The sequence below is a fragment of the Alternaria metachromatica genome (genome assembly GCF_023757995.1).
Source record: "Alternaria metachromatica strain BMP 0045 chromosome Unknown scaffold_10, whole genome shotgun sequence".
In the NCBI taxonomy this organism is placed as follows: Eukaryota; Fungi; Ascomycota; class Dothideomycetes; order Pleosporales; family Pleosporaceae; genus Alternaria; species Alternaria metachromatica.
In genome coordinates, this window is record NW_026055501.1 from 659,322 (window position 1) to 684,236 (window position 24,915).

The following is a 24,915-nucleotide window of genomic DNA, read 5'->3' on the forward strand; positions in this document are numbered from 1 at the left end:
CGATGTCAACACACGATAGCGGGTGGTGCCAGTGTAGAGGGTCGCGTGTTTGAAGGCAACAATACGCGACGCGACTGGGGAAACGCAGGTGGTGTGGAGGTGTCCAGATGCAGGCCATCGTAGAACGGCCTTGTAAACCACGGCGAGATATGACGGGTGCAATGTTTAATGTCTAACGCATGAATGTGGCGTCTAGCGGGTCCTAGCGTGCTCCCCACGCGCTGGTGTCGTTGCCGTGGGGATCGCCCGCCATGTCCGCGACGTAAACACAAAGTATGCCGGCCATGTGCCTCATCGCCTCCCCAAATATGCCCGCCATCCTTCTGCTATAGACAACCCACGTTTCAAGCCTTCTCTTCCCGGCTCCGACCTCAGTCGACGCTTCCCCAATTCCCACCTTTGTTGGAGCATCATCATGTCGACGCCGGATATGGCCACCGCCGCACCTTCGCATAGACGGAACAGGAGCGCTGCAGCTGGAGTGCTCAAGTCTATCATCGCGAACAAAGGCCACAAGCGTTCGCCGACCGAGGGCGCTGGGCTGCACAACAACACCCAAATAGCCAGCCCGCCGTACATGCCTGTCTCCAACTTCCAGGCGCCGCTCCTGCCGCCAGACCACCCCCATAGCCAATTGCGCGCGGCAACCCAGACGGAGAACGTCCCCACCAATCCGCCGTCACCGCGCAAGTCGCGAGACGTCAATTCGAGCCCCAAAAAGAGCCTGCACAAGAAGACGCTCAGTTCCGTCTCGCTGCGGTCACTGGCCAAGAAGGAGAACAAGGAGGAGAAGGAGAAGCCCGCCTACAAGAAGTCGTTCGACTCGCGGCGATCTCAGGAAGAGGCCGAGATGGGCGAGAAGCCGAAGAAGACAAAGTCATCCACCAATCTGGCTGCCATGTTTGGCGGGCGCCGGAGAGACAAGTCACCTGTGAAGGAGAGCAGAGACAAGGAGAACACCACACCACCCCGCTCTTCCCACGACAAGGCCCCACCTCGCACTCCCATCTGGGCCGAGTTCAGCTCCCAGCAGGAAGTCACCACCACGAGCAAAGTCCCGCTTAACGATCAGCGACGGAGCGTCGAGGAGGAGATTGCCCTCTACACTCCCCAGGACTACTCACCCACCAAGCAGCGCAACTTCTTCGAGGTCGGTCAGCCAGCCCTCCGACCTGCCCCGAAAGAGCGGCCCAAGTCCATGTTTGCTCCCAAGTCGACTTCCACGGCATCATTGCTTGAGACCTTCTCGCGCAAGCGGAGCAACGAGCGCGTTCCTCTATCCGACACCAAGGGCAACGAGGGACGCACAAGGGAGAGCTCTCCTACAAAGCCGGCGAGACCCGTACTTAGTAGGGCTAGTACCGACACCGGCAGCAAGGACTACAGTCTCAATTCCATGGCGCCGCCGCCGCCGCCAGCCACAACCAAGAAGCAGAACCGAGTCATGGCTGCCGTTGCTGCCTTTAACGGAAAGTCAAAGCAAGCTGACGGTGCTCCGGCGTCTGCCAAGCTCGATCCAAAGGCGGTGGACGCCGAGTTCGAGGAGGTTTTGGTAAGTGCTGTCTGAAGCCACCAATAAATACCTGCTAACGATACCAGGAATCTCGAAACATCCCCACACATCAACGTGCTCAGATGCGGACACTGAAGCTCGAGGTCAAGGCCGACTTTGTTCGCATGCACAAACTTGACATACCCCAGACCTCGCGAACAAACTCCGCCCAGTCTTCCATTGGCGAGAACACCAAGCAGGCACCACAGAAGTCGTCCAAGTCCCGACACGGATCTGCTATCGAGGATGCACAAGATGAGGCGGAAGAGGACAAGTCAGCCAACTCTACTAAGCGTGAGCGACCGCGGAGCCGAACGTTTACCTTCAACAGGAGTGACTCTCCCACGAAGAAGCAGAAGGGCGAATCGGGCGAACGGAAGACGAACTCAAAACCAGCGCCTATCCCCAAGTCTCCGTCTATGAGGTCCCTGAGATCCAATGCTTCCGATCGTTCTGTGTCCAATGGAGCGAAATCGGTCAAGGCCGACGAGTTCATCTCCTACTTGAAGAAGACGCCTAAGCCACAGAACGTCGAAGTTGGCAAGCTGCACAAGCTGCGTCTGTTGATCCGTAACGAGACCGTCGACTGGGTTGACAACTTCATCCAGGATGGTGGTATGACCGAGTTGGTCGCATTGCTCCACCGCATCATGGAGATCGAATGGCGCGAAGACCACGAAGACACACTTCTGCACGAACTCCTTCGATGTCTCAAGGGACTCTGCACAACTGCCACAGCTCTCAAACAGCTCAACGAGATCTCGTCGACACTGTATCCAGCATTACTTGCTATGCTTTTCGACGAAGAGCACAAAGGTCCGAGCGAATTCACTACGCGTGAACTCATCATCGAGATCATCTTCGCTCACATCTCCATGGCACCAGAGGGCGAGCTGGAGACCCGCGCTAAGGAGCTGATGAAGTACCTCAAAGATCCTGTCAAGGAGAAGCAGGCTTCAACTGTTCCGTTCATCCTTCAGATGCACACACAGCGACCCTACCAGGTTTGGTGCAAGGAGCTATCCAACGTCACCAAGGAAGTCTTCTGGATCTTCATCCACCACCTCAACGTCATTCCCGTTCCCCCCAAACCCACGGAAGGAAAGTCGTACGCGAAAACCCACTTCCCGGGCCAACGCGCAATCGTCCCTGCAGCACCATACGTCGGCGGCGTAGAATGGGACGCTACCAACTACCTCGCCACCCACATCGACCTCCTCAACGGCATTATGGCCTCCCTCCCCACCCGCACCGCACGCAACGAGTTCCGCTCCGAACTCAAGATCTCAGGTTTCGAGAAGCTGCTCGGTCACCTCCGCGCCTGCAACCCGAAGTACTATGGCGCTGTCCACGACAGCGTCAAAGTCTGGATTGGCGCCGCCCTCGAAGACGACTGGGACGTCAAGACTGTGCGCATGGGTGCTGGTGATGGCAAGGGCGGCAGCGTGAGTCCCGCTAAGCAGAGCCCGAAGAAGAAGACGGAGCCGCCACCACAGCTCATGGCACCGCCTAAGATGGATGTCGGGCTTGGTCTTGGACTGGGCTTTGAGCGGGAGATTGCTATTGGCAGTACGAACAAAGTGGACGATGACTGGATTTGAGGTGTTCGACTTTGCTATCTGTCCAACATCTACTACCACTTGGATATCAGCCTGATATCTCGTACCCAACAGCCACTCTGGACCATCTCCTCCTTGGATACCACATCAACCCACCACCAACTCAGCAAACCCATCAACACTGCTTTCCCCACCGGCGCAAACACGGATACAACGGCGTTCATCACCTCTCCACTGCATTCCATCTCACATCGTCACATCGTCAAATCAACATCAAATCACAGCATGCATCTTATCCTTTTCATCTCCCCAATTGGATCTCTTTCACGACACTCTCTTTGGCATTCCTGGGGTCATGAACGAATATCTCTCCCTCTTTCCCATCACGACCTTAGCATATGACATGACTCTCACGACCGACACGGCGGGGCAACGAACGCTGTGTTTTACTACCTTCTGACCTTCTTTCCGACGACACAGATACATGAATGGGTCGCGTGTATAGTGTATACATATACTTGTTGTTGCGCTCCTTTTTTTATTGTTTATGCGCAATGTTTGAGATGCATGGGTATGGGCTGGGGGCGTATAATGTTTGATATGGGAGTTTTGATGGGGAGAATTCAAGGCATCTATCTTCAACATTTGGTCGTTTTGTGATGATGATGATGATGATGATGATGATGATGATGATTGATGTGATACAAGTCCTAACCAGGACTCTATTCAGCGTTCTAAGTGGGTATCTGATGTCTGACAACTCCAACTCCGTCATCCTAAGCCATAGCCATGACCATGCCAATGCCGCTAAATGATAAACTCCACACAAATGCCTCAAGCCTCACACTCTTCGTAAGTCATACCTCATACCCCATCAAGCCTTCTTCTTCCCCTTCCTCCTCCCCTTCTTCTCACCCACCTCCACGGTCCCACCCTCAACCTCACCCTCCTGCAACCCCATAACCTCATTCCCCTGCATCTCCTTCAACTTCTCCTGGCCACTGATAAAGAAGCTCAAATCGCGATTCTGCTCCTCGAGATCCGCCTTTTGGGCCTCAAGCTCTTTGACCTTATTCTCAGCCTGCTCAGCCTTCTTCTCCAAATGCTTAATCCGCTCCATCAAGCTCTCATTCACAATCTGCTCTTCTTTGTATTGCTTGGTGAGCTTGCGGGCGAGTTCAGAGGCGGACGTTGCTTTCTGGGCGTTGCGCGCGGATTCGCGTGTGAGAGAGGCGATGGTGGTCGTTGCTTCGGACTGGGAGGTGGAGAGTTGGTCGAGTTTTTGGGAGAGCGAGGCGACGGATCGGGTTGCTTCGTCGGCGGTGGAGGCGGCTTTTGCTGCTTTGTCGACTGCGCGTTCGAGTTGCTCCTCAAAGTATGCGCGTTGAGATTCGAGCTGCGATGTGAGAAGGTAGGCGTATTCCATGCCCATGTTGTCGAGCTTCTCGCGTGGGACGGTGTCGTTGGAGTAGCCGGTCATGCCGGGTGCGCTGAAGGATTGGTTCGAGGCGGGCATGTCGACAAGTTTGCCGTCTGCTTTGTTTTGGATTAGGCGGTGGACGTAGCCGTCGCCTGCGTAGTCCCAGACGTGTTGGGTTACCACATCCATTGCATAGGTATGACTTGTTGCTTCGTAGTGAGCGAATGCGTGTGCTGAGTCGTAGCGGCCACATCCTATATTACCGCAGATTAGGCAGATCCAAAGGTTTTGTGTGGACCCGCAGACACTGCACTCGTTGTCTGGACTTTCGCCGTCTGCGCTGCGATTTGAGGTAAAGGCATCGTTTTGTGTGTAGCGACAGACTGGGCAGCCTGAGCCTCTCCATTTCTCAAGACAGGCGCAGTGGAAGACGTGCTGACAGAGAATGGTGAGGAGGCCAGTCGTTTCGTCCATGCGTTCGAGGCAGACAGGACAGGTTGGTAGCTCTACCAAAGCAGGTGTAGGTGGAGCGTGTGGTTTCGCGGTAAGCGAAGTAGCGATTGATGGTCCGTCGACTGGTGAAGGTACGGTGCTAGCTGGCGGAAGAGGAGCTGTGGGCTGTTTGGTCGGCGCGGGCGCGAAGGGATCGTTGGTGAGGTCAGGATACGAGGTGGGATCGCGGTTTGAGTCGCCGTTCTGGAAGTTGATCGACTTGACAAAGACGACATGACAGTACTCAGGCTGTTTCTGTTAGCTGCGACCTCTTGACTATAACAGTCCTTTGTCTCACCTCCATACTGTTGAAGGCCTTGCCATCCCATTCTTTTCTCCACGCCCTCGCTTTCTTGGCTTCCCGGAACTTCATCAGCACCATGTATTTGTTCGCTCTGCTTGTCCGGATGAGCCTGAAGTGCGAGACGTCCTCCCTCGTCTGCTCGCCCATGAAGCCGAGAAAGTCGGAAGGTGTCATGTATGAGGGCACCGCCAGTATACACAATGTAGTGCAGTCTTCTTCGTTGAAGTCCTTGCTCGCTCCATCCACCTCATCGTACAAGCCTGGCGTGTCCTGTCCATCGCGATAGAGATGCACCACGCCCCAGCCGACGTCTGTGTCTTTTAGATCTGAGGGTATGAACTTGCCCTTGGTCGCGAGACCACCGGCATTTGGGGCGTGTGAGGGGTGCTTGAGGCGGGCTCGATCGAGTTCAGTGCTGGTGCTCGGGTTCATGTCGATGCTCAGTATGGAGATGGTGTCGAAGCGCCAATCCCTGTGTGCAAAGCTTTGTGTTCGCCTGTGTCCCGGCCTCTTGGGCGGTTTGACGACGGGTACCGGGCTATCGTGGTGGTCTGAGGAGGATGGTCGCGTGCGATGACTGAACCGGCGGGCGGTAGATGTGCGATCACGGACAGCAGCAGCTTGGCCGGCCTCACTGCTAGAAGCTATGGGTTTTGGGAGGTTATTGTATGCGCGTGATGCCGGGGGATAGGAGCCCCAGGACGCTCGGCGATGGGCTGGAAGCTTCGAGTCGAAGATGTCGCTAGGTAGAAACGTCTTGTCCGGCGACGAGCGCGAGGGATACAGCTCGAAGGTAAGGTGGAAAAAGTACGCCGGCATCAGGTCTTATTGGTAGGTGCCTGCATTTCCAACGAGTGCGATTGTGAACAGAAGTTTGGAACGTAGGCAACGTGTTTGCGACCTGAGCTACGTGACTTGCAGCCGCGGCAGTGGGGCAAGCGCAAGCGCGTCATTCCCGCATCTCTCCGCAAATGTTGGCGCACCAAGACGTGCACGACTTCACGACAAGGCACATTTGGAGGATTCTAGTGATAGAATTATATTTCATTCTTGCCCTGTACCTATGCAGTGCAAGCCTAGCTAATCCTCATAATGGTGCTCGCCCATGACGTGCCCTTAATGCTGTCCTTCGGATATAGTAAACGCCATAGCTATGCAATAGTAAAGAAAATGTAAAGAAACACGCTATCCCGACAAAGATGTCATTTCCCACACTATGTGTACGGTAAGAAAGACGGCCAAGGCCGAGCCAAAGAAAGGCATTTCATGATGCCACCTGAATAAATAAGATTCGATTGCCGTGTCGTCAAGTCATTCGCCAGAACGCGTAGTGGGTATCGCTTTTGAACATGGCCAAAACATTCGCGCCGGTCCCAAGTGGTAATGGGTGTAACTGTATTTCATGTAACTCGCAGTGTTGAATGGTAGGACAGGTCTAAGCCTGGTCCACGTCGATTAGGTCGCCCTCGGTGATATCTTCGATCTCGTGGCCCTTGGAGTTGACGACAATGCGTCTTCCTCGTTGGTCGGCGGGAACTCCGTCGCGTGAAGCACCAAAGTCGAGAACCTGCAATGGTCAGCTAGTAATCCGTGAAGGCTGTTCTTAGTTGCTTACCTCGATGTATGTCATGCTGTTGCGCTGAACAGCAGCAACACAACGACGCTCATTGAACTTGACCTGCCATACGCCGCTCAGGTCTGTCAGCAAGTCCTTGACAAACTCGCCCGTCTTCACATTCCACATCTTGAGTGTGCGGTCAGAGCCAGATATGACTTTCTGGCCGTCGTGCTGGAAGCATGTGATGGCACCTGTGTGAGCACATAGTCGGCTTTTGCATTGTCCATTCTCTGGGTCCCAAATTCGGAGAGTTGAATCAGCAGCCGCTGATACCAAGCGCTCGTGGCTCAGATCCAGAAGACCGACGAGCGAGGTATGACCCTCAAGCGTGAAGATGCAGGCCCCTGTCTCCAGAGACCAGACTTTGACCATGTTGTCCATGGAACCACTAATGCAGCGGTTGCGTGCATGGTCGAGAACAACACTGTACACCTTCTGCGAGTGACCTTGAAGGCGTTGCAGAACCTCTCCGGTAGAGATTTTCCACACTCGGACGGTGCAGTCGTAACTGCCACTGACGAGCGTGTCACCGTGTGCAGCGATCGCGCGCACTGAATGATGGTGTCCAGTAAGGGCGCGTATGAAGTACGGATTGTCGTGATCATTGGATGACGCTGCAGCCTGCATGATGCCCCGATCGCCAGGCTTGGGAAGTTTCCAGACGCGAAGGGTAGAGTCTCGCGAACCCGTAATAATGAGCTCCTCCTTCGGCATCATGATTGGCTGGCCGTCAAGGGTCTCGCCAATCTGAGTTGGCTTGAGTATTACTAGGCATCTGACGGTGGAGGTGTGACCCTGGAAGACATGCGTGCACTTTCCCTTTTCAATATCCCACACGCGCACTGAGCGATCAGTGGAGCCGGATACAAGTGTATTGCCCTCGTACTGAAGGGCCCATACGCCGCCTTCATGCCCCTCAAGGCGGCTTCGTAGCGCTCCTGTCTTTGTGTCGTAGACATTGATGTTCGTATCATCACTGCCTGTCAAGATTTTGTCTGTGTCAAACTGAAGACATGTCACCACGTGGCGCTGATGGGCGCGGAATGCAATGTGCTTCGGCTTCGTGTCAGTCGCCATCCAGCTCTTGCGGATGAGATGATGACGTTGATATAGAGACTTGAAGAGATGCATAGCACGAAGACCAGGCAAACCAACATTGGGATCAGAAATGGCGGCCTCTGCTCGCTTGGCAAAAGCATGCGGGCCTTCTTGGCAGTCTGCGGGGCGCGAATAGAGGGCCATCTGTGTCCTAGTAGAGGGGCGGCTCTTACGCGCTTTCTTTCCGCTGCCGCTACCATGTTTACTGGTAGCCTTTCTCTTCTGACGTATGGAAGACGATCGTGTCACTGCGCCCTCCTGGTCTAGCAAACCACTGGAGAAGCCCGAGCTGGAAAAGCCCGAATGGCCTTCGTTGTCAGATCTAGAGGCTACCGATTGAGCTCTGAGATCGCGCTCGTAGCTGTCAGCAGAATGAGGATACTGCCAGCCCCAGCCTTCTTGCACAGCGCGCTCCAATTCGCCATACGGCAGCTTGTATCCATCCTTGTCCAACAGATCTTTCCATGCAGACTCGTGGGTATCGGTGAGCTTCCGCCAGTATTTCGACACCTGTGCGGCACTGCACATGCTCTTAACGTCCAGATACCCGATAATCTCAAGGCTGAGCTCCGTAGGTAACGAGGCGATGAAGTCGCGTTTGAGGGCGGGATTAACAACATCCGCAACGAAGTGTAAGGTCGGCTTCTTACATCTTCTGAGCATCTGGTACAGGACGTACGATTTCATCTGTTCCGGCAGAGCATCGAACGAGTTCAGCATGTTCGGTATGTCCATGGCGGAGGGTGTGGGTAGTTGCGTATTAGAGCTGTCGGCGTTGTCACGCGGTCGAGAGCCAGGAAACAGGGTGAAATCTCCCACGCGTGAGCTGCTTGAGGTGCCCTGTGACAGATCAAGCCCGGAGACGTCGTTCGCATCGAAGTCCATGTCTGTGCCCGAGAAGGAAGCCCCGCCATTTGTTTGTTGGGCGAGGTTTGCGGCCGCAGTGATGGGCGACAAGCTCGGACTAGGTAGGCTCGCGTCTTGTGCAGACGTTGTGTCAAGAGGCGTGAGGCGTGAGGGGGTGAAGGACGCGTCGTCGGCGAAGGGTCCAACTGGTTCCAGATCAGATTCGGCGATTGGGGGTGTAGCAGCTACGCCGGGGCCATCGAATACACCTGTGGGGAAGGCGTGCTCGGGAGAGGGCTCGCGATGGTCCGAAAGACTACCGCTGGAGTGTGATGACCGAGCGCCTGATTCTTGGAGCCGCCATCTGGGCGGCGTTTGGTCGGGTGCAATTTGCTGTGACGTAGTCCGTAGCTTGGAGTTGTGTAGATGGGCGGCGGTGCGGAGTTTTGCCAGTTTGGATGGTCCAGAGCCTGCCATGTCGGTATCGGGTGTGGCCAGCTGCGGATCCTCCATGTCATCCGAGGTGGGACGGGAGGCCGTACGTGTAACGTTCTCGTGCTCCAGCCGGGGCTTCTTACTTTGGCGATGTATGCCGAGAAGCTCGACGGCCTTTGTTATTGACGGTGGCGGCGGCGAATCGTCTGCATTATCCCGTTTCCGACGGCCAGATACCGAGCGTAGGCCTTGGTGAGGAGCGTGTGGTTTCGGACGCGTCGAGCGGCTGGGTGTCGTGAAGACTGGCGGGCCGTCATACGACTCGACCTTTCTGAGGGTGCCGTTGGTCGATCGTAGATTGCGTTGGAGTGATTTCTGCTACAATAGAAGCGTTAGCCGGTGGTTGGCAGCTGCGACGTGAAGGGCCTCAGCCGCAGGCATATCCCTGGCATGAGGAATGCGTACCTCTCGCACCTTTTCCGATGCAGCGTCTGCCTCCTCGAAGCAGGCCAAGTTGCCTCCAGATTCAAAGTAGAACTTGCGTATCGACTCGGGAGCCTGGACGTGGGCCAGCGGGTAGTCCTTGGGGTCCCGCTCGCTAAGGCTGCCGGGGGCGTTTACACACAAAGGCGGGAACGTGGTCGTCGTGGTGTATGTGGTCGTGACTACGGTGGTCTTGGTGGCAGGCGCGAAGGAGAACTGTCCCATGGTGGCGTACGGGTCTGTGGCTTCGGTGTGCACCGTCTTGGCCACGCCGTCAGCGCCGGGGCCAGCAGCGTTGGAGGCCATGTTGCACGGACGTGACGAGAAGCTGAGGGTGTGAAGGCTCTTTCGGGATCCAGTAATTCGTGGGAGGATGTGCGTGGAGAGCCTGTTCGGGACACTTGCCGAGTGAAGAGGCTCGCGGAAACGTTAGTGGTGTTGTTCCGGGACCTGAGACCTCGGGATCAAAGCGCGAGCTCGGAGGAGCAGAAGACAGGCGGGAAGAGCAGCGACTCTAGTAATCGTACATGTCGCCAGCCGGTACGCTCGTCGTGTACAGGCTCGTGGTGGTGGTCACGGGAACCTGGTACTTTGCTATCCGACGTGTCGCCGCTGACGGAGAGATAGGAGCCGCTGGAGACGTGATGCCGTGGCGGAACGCGAAGTGCAAGGTGGCGGTAAGGTCGGCACGCGGTGGATCAGGAAGACGCCAGAAACGAAGGTTGGTCGTGTAGTCGTGTAAAAGGCAGCGTGGTGAACTGGCAGTGGTGGTGGGGTCTAAGGTAACGAGAAGGCACCTGGTCGGTGGGCAAAGCTAGCTTCCTCCATCCATGCAGGTGTCAACCGCCCCAATTCACACATATCACGCGCAGCGGCAAGCTTCTAATCTTTGCAGCGGGGCAAATTGTCCCAGCCATACTCTCCAGCATGTAGACACCACCTCAAAACATCGCAACGCCCTCTTTCCCTCCATGTCGAAGCTATGGTTCTCATGCCATGAGCTATCGCTGCACCTGCGCAGCTTGCGGGCGGATAGTGTTCTCGCGTCACTCGGCTTAGGCGCCTTCGTGTGATTCGATCACTGCCCCATCGACTTTTCCCGCCGTGGCAAAATCACAACAACAAGCGCCGCCCTGATGCTTTACGATACTCCGCATTGTCATAGGGAAAAAACTTCCATAACGAACGATACCTTGGATCCTTTCGATTTCGGAGATTAGACGCTGTGTATGCGTCGGACACATAGGCAGCAGTGTTGCAGGAGACAGCTGCACGACGCCAGAAAGCGCCACATTGCATGACACATTTGGACAAACACAATACTCAATGGTTAACACAGCAGCTGCATCAAGCAAGAGTGACTGTCAAGATGCAGTCGCAAAGACATGGACGGTTGCGTGGTTGAAAGCCCGGCTGATGGCCACATTGCCACATTGGCGGCTTGCTATGATCAGATGTCTTCTCAATACATATCGAAGGAACGTACGTCCAACATGTGGCGTGACTCACTTGAATCTGCCTAGTAATAGGACACCGTCGTTGCCCAGTTGTTGTATAAAAACACGTGACGACGTTCTTTCATCGTAACGTGACCAGCAAACTGAGATAATGCTTTCCGCTAGAACCGCACATGACGAGCTGTCGTCGTATGATTTGTCTACCATGACCTGCCTTCTCATCTAAGGCAGCATCCTTCATCAAACCCTTTCGTTGCGTTTGCTCCAGCAACGTCAGCGTCTTCGTCCTAGACTGTCTGAGAAAGCGACAGAAAGAGATTTCGTTGTCTGTTCGTTGTCGTTCTCTCCGCCCAATATAAAAGGAGGAAAGAGATCTTGATACCCAAAACGCAGTTACTTATCATCGTTCCAGTCGACCAGGCTCCCGGGCTCGGAGTGACTGAACGATAGTTTGAGAGGAATATGTTTTAACTTTTGGATGTGCATCTAGTGTTTCAGCTGCAACATTTCGGACATTCATCACAGAGAATTCGTATTGTCGGGTCCATGTTCGTTGTTCGGGTTCGGGTGGAGGAGTTTGTAAACTCTACTACTCGGACTGCAGATGATGTGTGCATCTCCTCCGTACGGCCAGCCAGGACCTACTCCGAAGTCAACCATAGGGAGCAAACATGAGCGCACCGAGCAAGCTGAAACGACCTTCTCAAGCCCGAGAACCCATAGTACCAGCCGGACCTGCCAAAAATTCGCGGTGCAATCTATATTCGTAGTAACACGGCGAAAACTCCGAAAGCCCCTCAACGCCACCAGATGCGTTCGGCTGCGTTCTTTCAGCCTCGTTCTTGGGCGGGAACAGTTTTGTCACGCTGACATGTTGGGTTCGACTGACCCTGAAAGTAGGGCTGTCGTTCACGTCCGGGCCTTCTTTGAACGGCCTTTCAAGGTTTAATGTAGGGAACAGAGCGTTGGACAGCAACACGCGACAAGCTCTCGCATCAGCACTACGTGAAGTATAATGATTATGTTCGACGCGTACAGGACATGGACCACCTTGGTATCACAAACTAGCTGTGATGGACTTCCAAGGGGATCGCGCTTTCGTCGCGAGGAGATAGCCGGATCGGCGAAGAGCCGGCTTGGCTTTCGTCCGTCCCCACGAAGATGTCCATTGATCACCGTGGAGCAATCCACACCATATCCTTATAGAGACGACCTGCGACCAGAAGGGAAGGACGCGGGCGTATCACACAGTTCATCTCGCATCCCTGAGTATGCTCGACAACCCGAGATACCCAAGATACCCAATGTACCCAACATGCGGACGCCTCAGCGCTGCTACCCGCCTTGTGTCGCAACTCTGTGGATGAACGCGAAGCGAAATGCGACTTGTGCGACATCACCTGCGATGACGGTGAGTCGGAAGTGAACCCGATGGAGGAGGCAGTATGCAGGTACGAAGGGTGGAAATTGGCGACTTATGGAGGACCACGATAACACGACCATTCTCGACTTCCTCGTCCATATTCGGCATGCCACGAGCTAGAGCCTTGGCAAAGGCTAGCATGTCGCCTACTGAGCATGGGCGATCCTACAAACTTCGGTAACGCGAGCTCTAGCTTTGCTCAACCACTTGAGCAATTTCTTTCCGACAGATCCAGCCTCGTCTGATGCGGTGACGGGCAACAGGCGGATATGCTCGAGGCCGTGCCTCTCCGCACTGCTGCACATTCGGGTCGCGGCGGCGTGCTGTCATCTGACTGGAACCCAGGGAATGCATGTATGCGACGCAGCAGTGTGGCTTTTGGCTCGGAGCTTGTGCCTTGCTGCGGTCCGCACGTCTTGCCGAATGGCATGATACCCCTGAAAGCCTACTACGATGCGGATCCTACCACCACCAGCTCCTCACAAGCGGTAAATTCAATGGATCCTTGGGTTAATACTCGCGGGTTATACCCGCCATCGCCCATCTTCCTGGGAGATCTCGAAAGCTGGTTCTTTACTCCGCCATCCCCATCGCCCCCAGAAGCAGCAAACTCGATAGTCCTGAAGCGGCGCTGCATGACATCGTACTACTTTACGCCGCGCTGCCGTTCCTGCAGATAGCACTCAACCAGTCCACGCCCGATTAGCGCTCAGTGCAGCAGCGCAGTAGGGGCCCGCAGTTGAACCCTTGGATTCCTCAATTGAGGTTGCCGGATCTCTCCTACCGCATATCGGATCGTCATCTGCACCAAAAAGCAAACATCACTTAATGCTGTCAGCGCTGGCCGGGGGCAGCACAAGACGTGCCATTCGACGCAATTACACCCTATGTGGGCATTGACTTCGTAGCGCCAACTGAACTGGTCCCGCGATTCAGTCTCGACTGTCATATCTCTAACTACCCTGAGTCGCGCCCACGCCGGCACCACAGCCACCAATCTTCCACCATCATGGCTCGCGGCGACCGCGCACCCAAGAAGTTTTCCTTCCCTCTACCTCGCCGCTCGCGACCCAAGAACGACGACCTCGACGCCCGCCCTGCACCGTCGATTGCCTCTGGCCCCGACAGGCCCTCTCGTCCCGAAGACACCTCCAGCAAAGCACACCGAATCCTAGGGACGTCCGATGTCCTGCATCGCTCGGCATCTCGGCAATCGACAATACCCCCAAGTCCTGGATTCATGTCCATCACTGTGTCTGAGGCTAGCTTCGGCTCCCACATCGACGAGAGAAACACGGCTACACCCACCGAGAACGACGGATACCTGAAACGTCCCACCATGGCAACACGAGCCTCGTCGAACGTTCTGGGACGCACATATACTGGGGAAAGCAGGCACGGCTCGGATAGCAGTTCCCTCCATCGCCGGCTACATCCTCAAACGTCGAATTCGACCCTTCGATCACATTATGACGCAAAGAAGTCGCCGCTCGCCATCTCCCAGCAGACTTCCGACTCGGCAGTCAGAGACAGGGCTTTGCGAAGAGGGTATCCCCCGGTGTTGACGGATCATGGTTACGACAATCACGAAGCGAGTCCAGTGTCGCCTGTCATCCTGGAGGAAACGAGGAAGAAGGAATACCGAAAGAGTAAGCCAGCCCGGTTAGATCTTACAAAACTGTTCCCCAAGCCGAAGGATGGGAGCGACGGTCATGGCGGTACGCTGCTTTCGCCTGCCAAGATGGTCAACTCGCCGGCCGCCATGTCATCCACCTCTGAGTTCTTTCCTCGCCCAATGACGAGGCAACCGACGCCACAAGTACAGCCTGCCAAATTACAGAAGAAGAAGAGCATGAAGTACCATAATCCTCCAGTAAAGCCTCAACCTCAACCTCAACCTCAACCTCAACCGCATATGAGTCCAGTACGCAAAGTCAAGAGAGATCAGTATGATAATGCCAAGATTCACGTACGCCGTCCACCAAAGGGCGTCCAGCACTGGTTCGATGCGCTCGATGAGGATAGTGAAGAAAGTGAGGAAGAAGTGCGCGACTTAGAAGACAAACGCCACAACAGCGTCGCGACTGAGCCAGACCTTGTGCCAGACCTTGTGCCTACTGCTATCGAGGCTTGGCAAGTAAGGAATGCATCTCGTTGCGATAGTCGATCGCAGAATCCCACACCAACGTTTAAGAGGGACAGTTTTGCGCTTGAGGATATCGTCGACATTACCCATCTGACCTCACCCAGCCAGTACTCTTTGGACACATATCGCTCACATACCTCAGCAAAGACCAAGACGTCAGCTATCTCCAAGACTAATCTCCAGGACTCTAGTGTCTTGTCTTTCTCCTCGTCTGAGGATGAAGCTGACGACCGGTCACGATCCCGCAAGGGCAGCGTCCGCAAGAGCATGGATAGCGCCGACTACACAGGGGAGATCGTTATCGGTCGGGCGCAAGCTTACGAGCTTCCACCACATCGCCGTATGCAGTCGTCGGGAAAACTGAGCATACTCTCAACGTCAACAAACGCCACTATCGAAGTAATGTATGCACCAGAACCGCCTTTCCCTTCGTATCATCACCCTCGTGGTAGTACCTACAGCGGTGGCAGATTGTCCAGCCACGTCAGGCAGCCCTCGATCATTCACGAAGACGACGACATCCGTCCAAAGACCGCTGTTACCCAGCCGATTTCACCAACGGCACACAGTGTTGTGAGCACGCGCACGTCAGCCAGCGCACCACAGGCTCAGTCCGAAGGGTCACGCAAGTTTATGCAAGTCACGCCAGAAGAGGAGGCTTTGTTGGAGCTGATGAGGAAGAAACGCGCCGCTATGAACAAACAGATCGAATCATCGCAGTCATCTACACCGGAACAAGATCGGCATCAACACAAGTCAACTAAACGTCCTACACCGCCGCATCGCACGTCTGCCTCTCTTGCAGAAGGTATGTCTCCCAGCTCTGCGCGAATGGTTGAGTCACGGACCAAACACCGAGCACCCACGAGTGCACCTTGCTCGATTGCGCCATCACGTGGCAGATCTTCGACGACAGAGAGCCGTGCAACTACAAGTCGACTCCGCGACACCTCGGCCAGCACCACTTGGTCAGATCGAAACTACTCGCCTGTCAGTCGCGGGAGAGTGTCGCACCAACTGCTCACCCCGTCCGTGTTCTCGCCTCAGGACATGTTGTCTCCCCCGTCTCCACCGCTTGCTGCGAGCTTTGCATCGCCTACTACCACTGGTCACCCATCTCCCCTGCCATCGCCCATGACGCCTGCTCTTTACGTCGATGAGAGAGACGTCGCTGTGAAAGTTGCGAGCAGCGACACGAGCAACGAGCTTGACGAGCTAGCTATGCTCGATCACGGTATCATGCGTATGCCCTCCGTGGGTGCGAAGTCTGAATCCTCCCACCGACGACGTAGGACCGCATCCAGCGACGCCGAGATAACCTTCCCGGTGCCGCCCACATCCACCAGCTTCCGCGACCTGACTCCAGTCTCAGAGGCCTCGTCTCGCGCTCCCAGCATCATCGAACCCGCACTCCCAAAGATACCGAAGAAGAACGCGCGACACATCAGCGAACTCGCGCTCGCGAGCATTGAAACGCGGAGTCGGCAGAGCAGCATTCGTTCTACTGAATCCCGTACGTCGGTTTACTCTCAGTCATCGAGCTACTACAAGCCCGCCAGCAAGGGGAGAGCACGTCATTTGAGCCCAGACGCCAATGTTACGAGCAGTCCCAGGATGACGAGTAATGATCGGGATAGGGACAGCGTCAGTGATGATGTCTTGGCTGCCTGGGGCAGTCTGGGAGGGACGTACTAGACTTCTACTTTTTTCTTTTCTCCTTGTTTCATCTGACCGTTCTATTGGATTCGGCTACGACTCTTCTTTCCAGCATTCACATCATTCCCATTTCAGCGGTATGATACCCCTCCGCTTCTTACCCGCCGCGCATAGTTCAGTCGGCCTATTCACCTTAACTTGTAAACCTAAAGTCGCTATTTGTTGTACGATTTCCTTTGTCGCTTTTTATCACTGCATCGCCTTCTCAGGGTTTCCAGCATCAGATGCATGGGTTTCGTTACCACTATTACCATTATCGTATGAGGACGGGGGCTTGGTGATGAGGTTGGGCCATTCACATTCCCATCATAGATACTTTCCACGACTCGTAACCCGAGTCTTCAACCTAGAGTTGAGTCGCACATCACATTGCGCTCGACAGTCTAATCACATGACTTTTTCCAACGCAACTCATATTCCATGCCATGTTTTTTGTCATGTTCCCCCACCCCCATGATGCGTGCACCCCTTTTTTCCTTCTCAAACGACTTTCTTTTTTTGGAAAACACCAGCATGTCATTGTAGGGCCGTGCACCCGGCCCTATCTCGCTTCTGCACGCCCCGTGCGACCCCAACGAGAATGGGAAGGAGAATGAAAGTGGCGGACGCAATGCAAGCATCAAGGAAGAATGCAGGATGCAGCCAGCCGTTCAACCATTTTCCGCGTTCCCGACCCGTTGGGAAAAAGCGAAAAGAGGGCTGTCATGCTTTTTTGATTGAGTCGGGTACCTCGTCCACGCATGTTGGCGGTGTGTTGTGTCACATTGGTCGGGCATTTTCGAGCGTTTGCTTTTTCGATCATATCCACCGCGTTTGTGGAGAGAGGTCGTCGTGGTGGTGTGAGGGCGTCTGCTTTGGGATGACGAGAATGAGGGGAAGGTGGGGAGCATGCTGATGGGGGTTACTTGTTCGGGACGTTGAGGTGGGTTTGTTTGTTACTTTTGTCGACTGCGAGGATTATTCTTTTCGGGATCGTGTGAGTTCGCTGAGTTGGAGAGAGTGCTGAGTACGCGAGTTATTGTGGTCGTTCTTGCGACTGCTGTGGCGTCTTATTACGACGTGCATGTCGTTAGGGCTCAGTAGGTTGTTCGATGGATGGCTACAAGGCCTTCCGTCTCTGACTTCTTCGATACGTCTCTAGTCCTCGAATCCTTGTGGTTGGAAGTATCAACGTAGTTGCTCATGAAGCGAACAAACATTACTACTATACAGACTGACGATCGAAAGTCTGATACACGAACAACGGAACACTTATATATCAAGCATCTTATTAACTTTTCTCGATACTGCAGTTGACATGCCTCTCAAACACTATGCAATCCAGCCCAACATCGAGATACTTTCCTGCTGTCAGCAGTAAACTCATGCACTTCCACACTACCCCCCCACCAGCGCCTCACACCCCCACCTACTGACCCTGAATCTGCACCGCAACACCCCCCTGAGGAATATACGCAGCCCCAGACACCGTATTATCACCCCTCGTACACCGATCCATGATAACACCAGCCGACCTCGCGATATCATTACTAAACCCGCGTGTTAGCACTCCATACAAACCATACCAATCACAACCAAGAATAAAATGAGAGATAACTCACCAATTCACACTCTTAGGAGCATCATCCCTCCCCCTAACACTAACCACATCCGCACTACCCAATCTACACTGCACGCGAGCGGTAAACCCATCAACGCTACACTCCTGCCCCGCATTGCCCCTGCCTGCTAGATCATTAATACAAGCCACGGCGTCGGGCACAGAAGGGGGTCGGGAGGAGAGTTGTTGGCAGTTGCCGAAGGCTTGGCGCTTGTCCAAAGTAGCATCGTTGGTGGAGAGGTCGGGATTGAGATTGGGGTTTGCGGCGTTGAAGGCGGCAATCGCTTCCTCGGGGCTCATGGCATGCGCTGGGTCGGCGATCAGGCTGTCGACCCAGGAGGTCCAGGTGAATGTTGAGCGGGGGGGTTTGAGGGCGGTGCTGCTGCCGAGGGTGGCGAGGGTGAGGGTTGTGAGGAGGACTGTTGTCTTCATGTTGGGTGGGTTGGTGGCTGGTGTCGTTGAATAGTGTGAGATGACTGCGAATGTGAAGGACTTGGGCGCGGCGTCCGTGAAGTCATTTATACCCATCTCACCTCCCACATCACCATAGACCACCGCATGAAACTTTCTCTCAGGCCTCCAAGGCAACCATATCGTGAAGTTTCCACTCCCATACCGGAGAGATCCGGTGTCAGCCCGGGGACCTTCTTGGGTTAATCGGCGAGCATGAGGATAGAGCAGCGACATAGTTCCTCATAGTAAAGACAACAGACAACCAATGACAAAGGGAATCTGATTGCCGAACACGTAACACAGCCACTGTACCGGTTCTTCAGGCTACCCATGTGGCAAAATACTCGGAGAATTGAGCGCTGAACCATCTCGCCATGAGAGTACACTCAAGGCCACCCGTATACAGGGGGGGGTAGAGATAGCAAGTGGGGATGTAGGCCTTCTGTTTGTTCGACAAGGCCGTACTTCCGAAGACGGCACTGACATCGGATGGGAGCCTCAAGAACGTCAGGAAGCAAACTACGGAAGACTTCAAAAGCCTGTTACTGTGATTCAGCCCTGGAATAGTTCGTTCGATCGATTGTCAACTCGAATGACGTCGTCGTACGGCAGTCTGTGAGGGTTGTGAAAGGGTAGACCATGGTGTGCTGCGGTCCGAATACGCGGAGGCATTGGAGCAATGTGGGGGCGCTAGTAACGTCTATCTTGTAAGGCGTCCTACTTTGTACGTCTCCTTCTCTGGGCGCTGAGCAGTGGTCAAATCTACGTTGAAGAAAACGTTTTGCATGAATAAATGCGGTACCTGTCCACCTCAATCTTTGTTCCGCTCACTCCATGGACCGCTCATCACAGGGGAACAACAACGGACAGATTCGTCTGCGATCTTATGCTAACATCATTTCAATTGATAAGCACAGCGTATACATTACTTTATATGCAGATATGCTTTCCACTATAGCAGCGGCGATGCAACGCCAGTACATGTGTTGCAATGCAAGTCCCAAACTCCGCGTGTAATGCGTGAATGATAACGGATCCAGAAGAGTACAAAGTGGGTATATAGAAATACAAAGTGTAAGAAAACGAAGTGAAGTTTAAACGTAACATGTCGATGCAGTCAAGCGACTCGGCGTTATTGTGGCGTCGTCATAGTGCGGGAGAGTTGAGAACGTTGTGGCATAGCGTCTTTGCGTAGCTGCCGGACAACGGCTTCGAGCTTTCGTCGTTCTTCTTGTTCCGCCTGTATAGTGTTAGTGTTCTGCAAAAGAATCGTGTGTGGAAGTGACTTACCCTCAGCGCCTTCAACCCCTCGGCCGTCCGATCCCTCATCATCTTCCTAAAGTCTTCTCTCAGCATGCGAATACTAGTCGCGCCCATGTCAAGCTGTGCAGCAGCGCCATTCGGCATGCCGGGCCCTGGACTCCTAACCCCGAGCCACTTGACTTTCTCGTCACTGAGCTCGCGCTCAAGAGCCTCCTTTTCGTCGCGCAGCTTGTCGATCTGCGCTTCAAGGACTTCGCGGTCCTTCTCGTTTTGGATGGCGTCACGAGTGAGGGCTTCGTACTCGGCAGCCATGCCGGACAGCTCGGCCTTGAGGTTGCGCTCGGATTGCCGGGCTTCGGCCTCGGATTGTGAGGCAACGTCTTGCACTTTGCGGAGCGCTTCTAGTTCGCCAAGGAGCGCTTGGTTTTGCTCGGTGAGCTCGTCGAGCTCTCGCTTGATGGCAGGGTTGGCAGCGGAGTCAGCGGCACGTTGCGCGCGCGTACCGTAAGCGCCGTCGAGCTCTGCTTTGGCGAAAGTGAGTTCCGTTGTAAGACGAACAATTTCGCCTTCGAGGTTGCGGAACTCTTCCTCCTTAGCATTGAGGGAGTTGGTTGCGTCCAGAGAGCGAGCCTCGGCAGCTTGCTTCTCGGCAGTTACGGCTTCGAGAGCAGCTGCAGTCTCTGTGATCTTCTCCATAGAGTTGGCGAGTTGAGCCTGGATCGTTGCCGCCTCGGTACGAGCTTCGTCCTGGGCATCTCTCAATTTGGTCTCTAACATGAGAGCCCGTTCCTGCGCGTCCCGAACCTGGGCTTCGTAGCCAGCAGTGCGTTGCTCAGCCTCTTGTGACGAGACGTTGTATGCGGTGTTGCGCTCCTGGTGATCCTTCAGCTCCTCCTCAAATGTGGCAGCACGCTTTTCAGCCTCTTGCATCTTGCTCTGGAAGTTTACAGCTTGCTCTTGCACGTCCTTGAGCTGGTTCTCGTACGCGACAGCACGTTGCTTGGCCTGGTTCAGTTCAGTCTCAAAGGCCATCACTCGCTCTTGTACGTTGATCAGCTGAGCCTCCAGACCAGCATTCCGCTCCTGCGTCTCGCGCAAGATCTGTGTGTCAGTCGAGACCTTCTGCTCATCGAATTGCTGTAGCTGTTCCATTGCACGCTCGAGCTCACCCTCCATGGACTTCTTCTCAGATCTTGCGCTGAGCAAATTGGTATTGAGTCGCTCGAATTCTGCCTCTTTTTGTGCGTCCGACTTGCTGTTCAGTTCACGTTGCTGCTTGATCTGGCGCATCAGGACTGATTGCTTGTCTTTGAGACTAGTCGCTCGCCTGAACAGCAATTGCACTTTTGAAGAGAAGGCCGGAAGAGAGTAGCTCTCGTTGACGTAGTCTTCGTCTGGCGAAACTTGTTCATTGGCATCGGGATCTTCGGCAAGCAACTGGCGCCGTTCACGTTTGCGTTCGCGTGCTTCTTCCTCGCCAGTGAGAATAGTCTGCCAGAGGCCCATGATTGTAGTCTCGTACTTCTCAGCCTTCTCAGCGCTCTCGGACTCGTCGACCGCAGGACCCTTAGAACGAAGCTCATTGATTTGCTCATTCATTGCGTACTGGATCTGCTCGAGGTTGTAGAAGGAGTCTTCCATGTAGTTGAGCTGTTCGGTAGCACCACCGCCGGTGATGGCGGGTGGCGGTGGGATCTTATCGGACTGTTCGTTTTCGGATCGAGATATCACCGCATACAGTTGGTTGTTCATGCCTTCCAGACGGCCCTCGACTTCGCTCAGAGTATGCCTTGAGTTGTTGCGAATGTTGGACTGTTCAGCGGCGATGCTGCGGAGGCCCTGATCGAGGAAATCGAGTTGGCGATCCAGGGTTGACGCGTCAGGCGTTCCTTCCAGAGCCAGCGGTGGCAGTGAATAGTCTTCGTCACGCTCGGGGTTCGCCTCGATGATGAGTGATCTCAGACGCTCGTTGATCTCCTGGAGTCGCGTGGCAGTCGCATTCAAGGCTTGATCGTGACGCTCTGTGGAGGCTGTGAGATGCTTGCCGGTTTGCAGCACGTTCATGAGGTTGTCGAGGTTCTCCGGCGTCCTGTAGAAGCTGCGCTCGTCGAAAGCGCCGTTGAGTCTGCCGTCTTCGTAGGTATTCAGGCTCGCGGGGCTGTCTGGTCTGCGGAAGCGGTCTTCTGACAGTTCGGAGTCGTCTTGCCGTTGCTTTGGTCCCTTGTGCGTAAGCTGCAGTACAGCCGCAGTGTGCATCAGGAGTTGCATGTCGATCATGCGCATGCGAGACTCTATCTCGAGGCACTCCCGAATGAACTCCTCGACCTTCTTGTTGCTTGACTCCAGCCCTTCCTCTGTCTTGGGGTCGTAGTCCTGCACGGGATTGCTGCCTTTGCTGCTCTTGCTGCTCTGCCCGCGCTTGTGTCCGTTTGCCTTCTTCGACGCCAGCCGTCCGAGGGAGCGCGTCGCATCGCGGATCTTCGTCTCCGACTCCAGCTTCCGCCTGACCGTGCCCAGACGAGTGTCCAGGCTCTTCTGCTCCTGCTTGAGCGCCTCCACCTCCTCGACCGAGAGTATGTCGAAATACTGGCTGTCTCCGATTGCCGTCTCAACAAGCAGATGCATAGCCACGGGGTCGGTATTCAGCGCGTCGGAGTTTCGCTTGCCCGAGTTTCGCGGTGTGTAGACGCCATTCTCGCGGATGGTCTCCCTGCGGCCGTCTACGAAGACCTCTGGGGGCGGTATGAAGGCGCTGGCACCGAAGCGCGGGGAGATCTGGTAGGCCATGGGGAAGAAGCTGGGCGAGGCGGTGCCATTGATGCCGGACGGGTAGTTGGACGTGGGCGAGGGAAAGTCATAGAGGGCGCGGGGACTGAGCGTGTCCCCGACGTAGGGGTACTGGGTGCGCAGGCCATTGGCGGTCATGGTTCTGAATCTGAGCGAGCGACGCGGCGACTCGGGGCGTTGGGGGGTTATAAAGGACCGGATGGAGAAGGCGACGGGAGCGCCCAACAGTAATACTCGCGCAGCCAGCGGGGGTGGTGGGCGCGCTCACGGCGAGCAGCTCAACATGGTTGCAATTGGAGAGTTGGCTCAGGAGACGCTACTCTAGCAGTCTGCTCCTAGCACTCGACTGCGCCCGTCAAGGGGTGAATGAGCCACTAGCCGGCGGGAGTTCACGCGTTCATGCGCGCTTGGCAGGCACCGCCCATCCAGACATTCCCCACCATCCCGCGTTCTCGCCTCGTATTCGCTGCGCAGTCCTGACGACACCATAGATGGCGTCCCGTAGCGTGCCCCGCGTGAAATATTGCTCTGCGGTGACTCTAGTGCTGCTGCATCTCGTAGTGAAAGCGCTGCTCCCATCTGATCGCGTCTCAGTTCGCCGCATGCCAAATTCGGATCTGCACTCCGCTATCGATAACGTCCGTGTCAGTCAACAACATGAGCGCACGCGCAACCTACACCAGAGACCAAACAACAAAGTACTTTGACCGCCTGGGGTTGCCTGACCAAAAGAGAAAGTACGATGTAGCCGGTCTGGACCCCGAGAGCGCACTGGAGTACCTCGCACTGCTCCAGAAGCTGCAGCTAGCAACCGTGCCCTTTGAGAACATCACCCTGCATTATTCGGCCCATCATTCCATCTCTATCCATCCGGAGGAATTATTCAAGAAGATCATTGACGATGACAATGGACGCGGTGGGTATTGCATGGAGAACAACAGACTATTTGGCACGCTGTTGAATTCGCTGGGGTTCACCCTGTATTCGGGCGGCTGTAAAGTTTGGGCTGCTGACAGCTGGACGGGCTGGTCGCATATGGTGAACTTTGTCACTATCGGCAACACCAAATACCATGTCGATGTTGGCTTCGGGGCTGACGGGCCCGTTGTCCCAATGCCTCTCGACCGCTCGGGCACAGTCCAAAAGCACATCCAGCCTGCATCGGCCCGTCTCCAATGGCGCAACATTGCAGACAACACTGACCCCGACCAGCGCTTCTGGGTTTACGAATACCGGAGGAATGACGAGAGCGACTGGGAAACCAAATACTCGTACAGTGAGCTGGAATTCCAGCCTCAAGACTACGCAGTCATGAGCTACTACACTTCCACCAGCAAGCATACTTTCTTCACGCAGATGGTAGTGGCCGACAAGAAGATACTGGGTGATGATGGGGAGCTGGAAGGGAAGATGAGTCTGGCGGCTGCTTCGTTGAAGTGGAATATCAAAGGTCAGAAAACCAAAGAAATCGAGTTCAAGAGTGAGGGAGAGAGGTTGGAGGCGCTGGAGAAGTACTTTGGAATGAAGTTCAGAGACGTGGAGCGAGAAGGCATTGCCGGACTGCCATCAGAGATCAAGTAGACACCAGTACTGAACATTGAGAATTGTTGATTGCTCGCAAGCCTACTATTGCTGCACATGCCGTAGACCCCCCCAGCGCGATGTAGTTACTATTGGGTATGTTGTATACTGTGTCGGAGTATCTCGCATCGTCTAGAGGAATCGCTTCTCGCACTGCCCGTGGTTAGCATCTTCCAACAGCCCAGCACCTCCATACGCACCCTCCATGGGTTGTTGAGCTCGAAGCCTTCCGGAGCAATCGGCTTGTCTGTCTGTCCGCGCATGAATCCTGTCAGCCGGCGGTCGCGCTCCATCACTGGGTCTCGTAAGCATGTCGCATGAGGTCATCATGAAGCTGTCGTACTTTGCTGTACACTTGTTAGCTTACTCCAGGTGCGCATATGTCTCTCGCAACCTACCCTGTCCCATTGGTCGATACCCCTCCTGGTCTTCTTTCCTCCGTTCTGGATCTCCTTGAGCTTTCCGACAGACACGGCGCTGAATGCGAAGAACTGGCCCTCGTGTTAGCAGCCTTTCACTCTAAGGCGCGCCAAATCACTCACGCCCGTCATAATGGCATAGGGCAGCAGAGCCTCGAATGGGACACCCATGATTGCGGTAGTGTGTTCAGGCGCGGTGGTGTTGCGGGGTGGGCGATCAGTGCGAACTCGCTGGAGGTGCCGTCGGCGTGAAGTGAGGTGCG

General features: G+C 54.9%; 8 protein-coding genes across 8 annotated transcripts; 3 read left to right on the forward strand and 5 right to left on the reverse strand.

The window, feature by feature from the left end:
- Positions 1–430: 430 nt before the first annotated feature.
- On the forward strand, positions 431–3,153 carry J4E83_005338 (uncharacterized protein; the record flags this gene model as incomplete). Its single annotated transcript, XM_049332257.1, has 2 exons — positions 431–1,552; positions 1,600–3,153. 2 exons carry the CDS (start codon positions 431–433, stop codon positions 3,151–3,153), a joined length of 2,676 nt encoding a protein of 891 aa, XP_049188708.1.
- Positions 3,154–3,985: 832 nt separating this feature from the next.
- Positions 3,986–6,146, reverse strand: J4E83_005339 (uncharacterized protein; the record flags this gene model as incomplete). The annotated part of the gene is made up of 2 exons (XM_049332258.1): positions 3,986–5,272; positions 5,322–6,146. 2 exons carry the CDS (start codon positions 6,144–6,146, stop codon positions 3,986–3,988), a joined length of 2,112 nt encoding a protein of 703 aa, XP_049188709.1.
- A 616-nt stretch (positions 6,147–6,762) lies between these two features.
- J4E83_005340 (uncharacterized protein) lies at positions 6,763–10,113 on the reverse strand (the record flags this gene model as incomplete). Its single annotated transcript, XM_049332259.1, has 3 exons — positions 6,763–6,894; positions 6,943–9,702; positions 9,790–10,113. 3 exons carry the CDS (start codon positions 10,111–10,113, stop codon positions 6,763–6,765), a joined length of 3,216 nt encoding a protein of 1,071 aa, XP_049188710.1.
- A 3,583-nt stretch (positions 10,114–13,696) lies between these two features.
- On the forward strand, positions 13,697–16,528 carry J4E83_005341 (uncharacterized protein; the record flags this gene model as incomplete). The annotated part of the gene is made up of 2 exons (XM_049332260.1): positions 13,697–15,641; positions 15,807–16,528. 2 exons carry the CDS (start codon positions 13,697–13,699, stop codon positions 16,526–16,528), a joined length of 2,667 nt encoding a protein of 888 aa, XP_049188711.1.
- Positions 16,529–18,146: 1,618 nt separating this feature from the next.
- J4E83_005342 (uncharacterized protein) lies at positions 18,147–18,677 on the reverse strand (the record flags this gene model as incomplete). The annotated part of the gene is made up of 2 exons (XM_049332261.1): positions 18,147–18,598; positions 18,674–18,677. 2 exons carry the CDS (start codon positions 18,675–18,677, stop codon positions 18,147–18,149), a joined length of 456 nt encoding a protein of 151 aa, XP_049188712.1.
- Positions 18,678–19,734: 1,057 nt separating this feature from the next.
- J4E83_005343 (uncharacterized protein) lies at positions 19,735–22,790 on the reverse strand (the record flags this gene model as incomplete). Its single annotated transcript, XM_049332262.1, has 2 exons — positions 19,735–19,842; positions 19,893–22,790. The coding sequence occupies 2 exons, from the start codon at positions 22,788–22,790 to the stop codon at positions 19,735–19,737; spliced, it is 3,006 nt and encodes a 1,001-aa protein (XP_049188713.1).
- A 519-nt stretch (positions 22,791–23,309) lies between these two features.
- On the forward strand, positions 23,310–24,233 carry J4E83_005344 (uncharacterized protein; the record flags this gene model as incomplete). The annotated part of the gene is made up of 1 exon (XM_049332263.1): positions 23,310–24,233. The coding sequence occupies one exon, from the start codon at positions 23,310–23,312 to the stop codon at positions 24,231–24,233; it is 924 nt and encodes a 307-aa protein (XP_049188714.1).
- Positions 24,234–24,365: 132 nt separating this feature from the next.
- On the reverse strand, positions 24,366–24,823 carry J4E83_005345 (uncharacterized protein; the record flags this gene model as incomplete). The annotated part of the gene is made up of 4 exons (XM_049332264.1): positions 24,366–24,386; positions 24,434–24,484; positions 24,632–24,724; positions 24,776–24,823. 4 exons carry the CDS (start codon positions 24,821–24,823, stop codon positions 24,366–24,368), a joined length of 213 nt encoding a protein of 70 aa, XP_049188715.1.
- Positions 24,824–24,915: the final 92 nt, after the last annotated feature.